At 44.8% G+C, this 5,532-nt stretch overlaps 1 protein-coding gene across 1 annotated transcript in view; it reads left to right on the top strand.

Annotated features, from left to right (window-relative positions):
- Nucleotides 1–701: 701 nt before the first annotated feature.
- Nucleotides 702–5,532, top strand: part of LOC106818035 (galactoside 2-alpha-L-fucosyltransferase 2-like) — an 8,235-nt gene continuing 3,404 nt past the window's right edge. The window contains exon 1 of the mRNA XM_014822749.1: nucleotides 702–853. Coding sequence (XP_014678235.1) covers nucleotides 778–853 — 76 coding nt within the window. The 5' untranslated portion in view covers nucleotides 702–777. The remainder of the gene's footprint in view (nucleotides 854–5,532) is intronic.

Genomic DNA, 5,532 nt, shown 5'->3' with positions numbered 1-5,532 from the left:
AGAGGGAGAGAGCAGGAGAGATAGGGAGAGAGAAACGGTAAGGAACAGAGACAGAGAGTTGAATTCACACTCGTATTATTATTATAAACAACTGTAAAACAACATATTTCTCTCATATAGCTGCTCGAAATTGAAGAAGTGCTTCCTATTTGTTAGAAAACCAGGCCAAAGCAAACAACGAACAATGTAATCCATTTTAACGTAAAATCCATAACACGTTAAATCAATTTTACTCAATATTTCACGTATCGGCGATACGGTTTACTAGCGGGCGTGCATTTCGAAATGTTTTTTATTTCTTTACTGTTTTCATACACGTATCTATGGCCACCGTGGTGCACACGTTTTACGCAACATAAATGTAAATAATAAAATTTATAATAATAATAATTTTCATATTAAAATACAAATTAACGTAACGCAATGAGTATGTATTAACATTCCTCTCGCTCCCTTAGCGCTGAGACGAAGCACCCTTGTCATTATTCCACATAAAAACACTCTTCATACTAGAAATATCACCACAGCTAACACAGATCCACTTACGCGAATTCACGGCGATATTACGTATACATAACATATCATTATATACATTATATCATGTCATCACGTATCATTATTCTATTATCCGGAGTGTATCATATCGACTTCGGATAATATACGTACACGCGTGAGTCATACTGCAGCTGATGTTTCAGATTGACTGCTCCGCACGACCACTGCTACGACCATGCAACTGCTGGCGGGAAGCGACTGAGAAGAAGAGATGAAGCCAGAATGGAGAACCTTCCTCCTGATGACATCTCCGTACCGATGAGAAACAAACGAAACCGCTATGGAGGCTACGGGGGAGGTACGAACGTCTGCTGTGCTCGTATAGTCGGATAATTAAATAATGCTAATTAGGATCGTTAAAACTACGTTTACACCGAACGAAGATCTAACAGAAAAGCCGCGATTGTTAATTATTTTGGATCTCTCGAGTTACGCGAGCAGTGTACTTAGTCACATATATAGCAGTGTATGTAGCCGCATAGATAGCAGTGTATGTAGCCGCATAGATAGCAGTGGTTAGCAATACGTGGCCGTAGTTACTAATAGTTAGCAGCAGATAGCAGTAACTATTAGTAGTAAATTTCGAACGAATTTCGTACGATCTGTTGTGACCCGGGCTTTAGTAGTAACAGTATATGTAGCAGTAGTTAGTAGTAGTAATAAGATAGGTAGTAGTAGTAACAGTATAGGTAACAGTAGTTAGTAGTAGTAGTAACAGTATAGGTAACAGTAGTTGGTAGTAGTAACAGTATATGTAGCAGTAGTTAGTAGTAGTAATAAGATAGGTAGTAGTAGTAACAGTATAGGTAACAGTAGTTAGTAGTAGTAGTAACAGTATAGGTAGCAGTAGTTGGTAGTAGTAACAGTATATGTAGCAGTAGTTCGTAGTAGTAAGCCTCAGTAGCAGCAAGCAACAGTATAGCTATCAGTATAGTAAGTTGTAGTTAACAGTAATTGCAGTAGTTTGCAGTTTTAAGCACCAATAGTACACACATACATACACATACCGTACACATACACGACATACACACATACGTTCACGATACACGATACAGCACAACATACACATACACACCATTACATACACATACACGATACACACCATACCATACACATCAGTTCACACACATACATACACATACCACCTCTACACCATACATACACATACACACATACAATACACATACACATACACACATACATACACAGTACACACATACATACACATACACACAACACAACGATACACACATACATAACCACATACACACATTACACCACATATCACGGCCATAGATACACTTACACCACATACACCATACATACACATACACACCACACAGACGATTTACACATACATACACACATACACACATACATACACATACACACACATACACATATACACACTACAACACATACACATCACACAACATACACACACACACGCCTGTTGCCGAGACACACACACACGCACACGCAACACACCACCGACACACACACACACACACACACACACACACACACACACACACACAACATACCCAGCACACACACACACAAACAACACAAGCGCCGGCGCACACACACACCACACAAACTTAACACACACACACCACGCCCGCGCGCGGCGCACACACCACACAACACATCACACACAACACACACCACACACACACCACCACTGCCCTGTGCCGAGACACTCCCACTCGATTGCTCACGTCTATAGTCTATGGCATTCCTCTGAGGCGAGGGGCTTTAAACGGCGTTGATTGCCTAAAAGTCTTGATATTACGTCCATATGTATTGAGACACATCTTCCTCTCTCTCTCTTCTCTCTCTCTCTTCTCTCTCTCTCTCTCTCGTCTCTTCTCTTCCTCTCTTGCTCTCTCGTTCGTTCGCTATCAGCGTACACAATTATATGTACCGATGTCAGTTTCTCTAGCTCCGTTGTTTAGTTATTATGTTTACATCTTTCTACTCTACTCTTCTTCTTCTAGATGAGCACACACAGAGCTATTGTTTAAGGTTAGGTTGTAGGGTTCTCTAAACTCTGTGATATCCGGGTTCAAATCTAGAGGGTTATAATTTATGAGACAGCATATCTCTCCTCTAGAGCGCTGAAGAGTCTGTAATTGCTCGAGCTGAATATTATACACTACTAACATGGGAAAGGTATAATACCTAAACACCATCGTGTACGATGACAAGTCTGTGACCCGCTGTCTACACCCTCCTACTTGTGCCCGCGGCGCAGGCGCACATTGGCAATTAATCTACAGCTAACCTACAGTAGCCGCATTTATACGTACCTCTTTTAGCGCGGGTACATATAATGCTGTTAAGGTACCGCGTGGTACTACACACTCGGAGTCGGAAAAAAGTTAGCGCGCGACCGACAAACGAAGCCCCCGGACTAGGTTTCACAGCGTTGCGACTAGGTTAACTATCACCGCAATTTTGGCGGTAATGATTCCTTCGCCACCACACATAACTCAGCTTCTCCCTACGGATGGCGCACGAGTCTGTAATAGGAATAAAAAATACTGTGTATGTACTAAACACCGGAACCGTGAGGAAAAGACTATAACGCTAGGCCTAAGACACCGTGGATAAACGCGACAGTAAACACGCGACTTGGAGAATGAATAAAACGGGACTAGACAAATCATAGATAAACAGATTGCTGTTTACAGCCTCGTGTATAAAGCAGCTATACTACATCCTTAGTCTCCCGTCAGGGGTAAGCATGTCTCTGAGGCCGTCTTCCAATCCGACCGGTCAAACACAAAATCGTTTTTTTCATACGATAGCGAACACATACATAGCTGTGAGTAGTATAGAGAGGAGCAGAGAGATGGCGCCAATTTACGAGTGAGAGCCGCACGTCACGACGATAAAGAGATGAGCGCGCGCGCGATGAGCGATAACATATGTTAGTTTACCTAATGTATCGCCTAAGGTAATTTCTATTATATAATATATAATAGATGAATAAGACTCCGAGAGAGAGTAGAGCATGAACGTCTGATACGTTGCGGAGATGGAAGAAGATTCCTCGTGGTTTAGATATGAATAAAAGTACAAGCAGATACCTAGTCACAGGCGCAAGATAATTTCGATTGCGTATCGGAGCAAGCTCCAGGCATCCAATCCAATTATGCGATAATATCTCGATTCTCGGCACGGGACGGTCGCAAAATGAAACAAAGAGTATGAAAAATAATAATTAATTTATACTATAATAAAATCCTCCATAACTAAAACCGTCATAATAAAATTACCGAGCGAATTTCGCCGACACTACGTGGATCCCCATTATTTGGCGAAGATCCGGGAACGCGTGGAGAGAGAGACGAATATAATTATCTGATTTAGGCTCGGAGTAAGAAGGATATTCCACTCGCGACAAAAAGGCACTCTTTGATAGCGCTTGGCCAAACAGCAGATCAAAAAGGGAGAATGAGCCCGAACCGGGGAGGGAGAAGAGAGGAGAGAGAGAGGGGTAGGATGCGCGACGCTTACGGGATAGGCATGGGGAGAGAAGGCGGAGAAGAGCACGCGGCCCTCCCCACTTCGCCCGAGCGCGGGTAGCGCGCCGTCCCGAGCACTGAGAGAGAGAGAGCATGCTTGCTCCGATAAAGGCGACTGAAGACGGGCATCTCCAGAGAGATGAGGCAGTCTGGATAGAGAAGACGCAGAGACCGGCAGAGAGAAGAGAAGCGACCGCCGCCATGGAAGAGGAGTGAGAAGAGGTACGCAAAGCTAGAGGATGAGCTCGTTGGACGGAGGACGACAGGAGAGAGAGAGAGAGAGAGAGCAGAGAGAGATGAGAGAGAGAGAGAATCACGATCTAAGAACACGACATGATGTTAGAATGTTGTTATTGGAATGTTCACTTATGAGATTTCATGTCCCACGTCCCACGTTCAAGATGTCATATCTCATTTCAATTATATATAATACGTCGAGGCATACACACACACGACACACACACACACACACACACACGACACACACAACCACACACACACACACACACACCGCACACGCACACCGCCACACGCACACGACACGCACACGCCACACGCACACGCACACGCACACGCACACGCACACGCACACGCACACGCCACACGAACGCGCACGCGCACGCGCGCGCACTGCGCTACGCGCACGCGCCACGCGCGCGCGCCACGCGCACACGCACACGCCACACGCACAACGCAGCACGCAACACGCCACACGCACACGCCACGCACATCGCACACGCACACGCACACGCCACACGCACACGCACCACGCACACCGCACAGCGCACCCGCCACCGCACACACACACACAGCACACACACGAACACCAACACACACACACACACACAGAGAGAGAGAGGAGAGAGGAGCGAGAGAGAGATGAGACGAAGAGAGGCCGAGAGAGGGCCAATAGAATTTCGAGAAGACTAGGAGAGGGGCTGAGACGATTATGACCAAGTTAAACGGACGACGGAGGGGAGAGCCGTAATCCGAGACCGACGCGAAGGACCCATACGTCTCACGCATGACCGACTAAATCACGCACCCCCGCCCAAGTCCCAGGTATGTAATTGATGCAACAAAAAGCTAATAAGTAAAGTTGTATTGGGATTAGTGGGGTAGTGGTATAGGGGCTGTATATTTGCTGTATATGAACCTATATTATTAGTTGTATGGGTAAGGCCTGTGATTTATTTGCTGTATAACCTATTATTATAGGTGTGTATTATAGAGCGATGGGCTATGTACTTGGCTGACTATTATAACCGTAATGATTGGAGAATGTAGGGTGTAGTGAATATAGCTGCATGATTAGTGGGGGCGCGTGCCTAAAGGATATAACCTATATTATTAGTTGATAATGTGAGCTGTATTGATATTGCATGGCGTTGATCATGAAGGATAAAGCCTATATTATACATTAGTTGGAGAGATGAGATATAGC

This window comes from Priapulus caudatus, unplaced genomic scaffold (assembly GCF_000485595.1).
Source record: "Priapulus caudatus unplaced genomic scaffold, Priapulus_caudatus-5.0.1 Scaffold1987, whole genome shotgun sequence".
Lineage (NCBI taxonomy): Eukaryota > Metazoa > Priapulida > Priapulimorpha > Priapulimorphida > Priapulidae > Priapulus > Priapulus caudatus.
The sequence above is the reverse complement of the archived record's forward strand: the minus strand, read 5'-3'. Positions and strand labels throughout refer to the sequence as shown.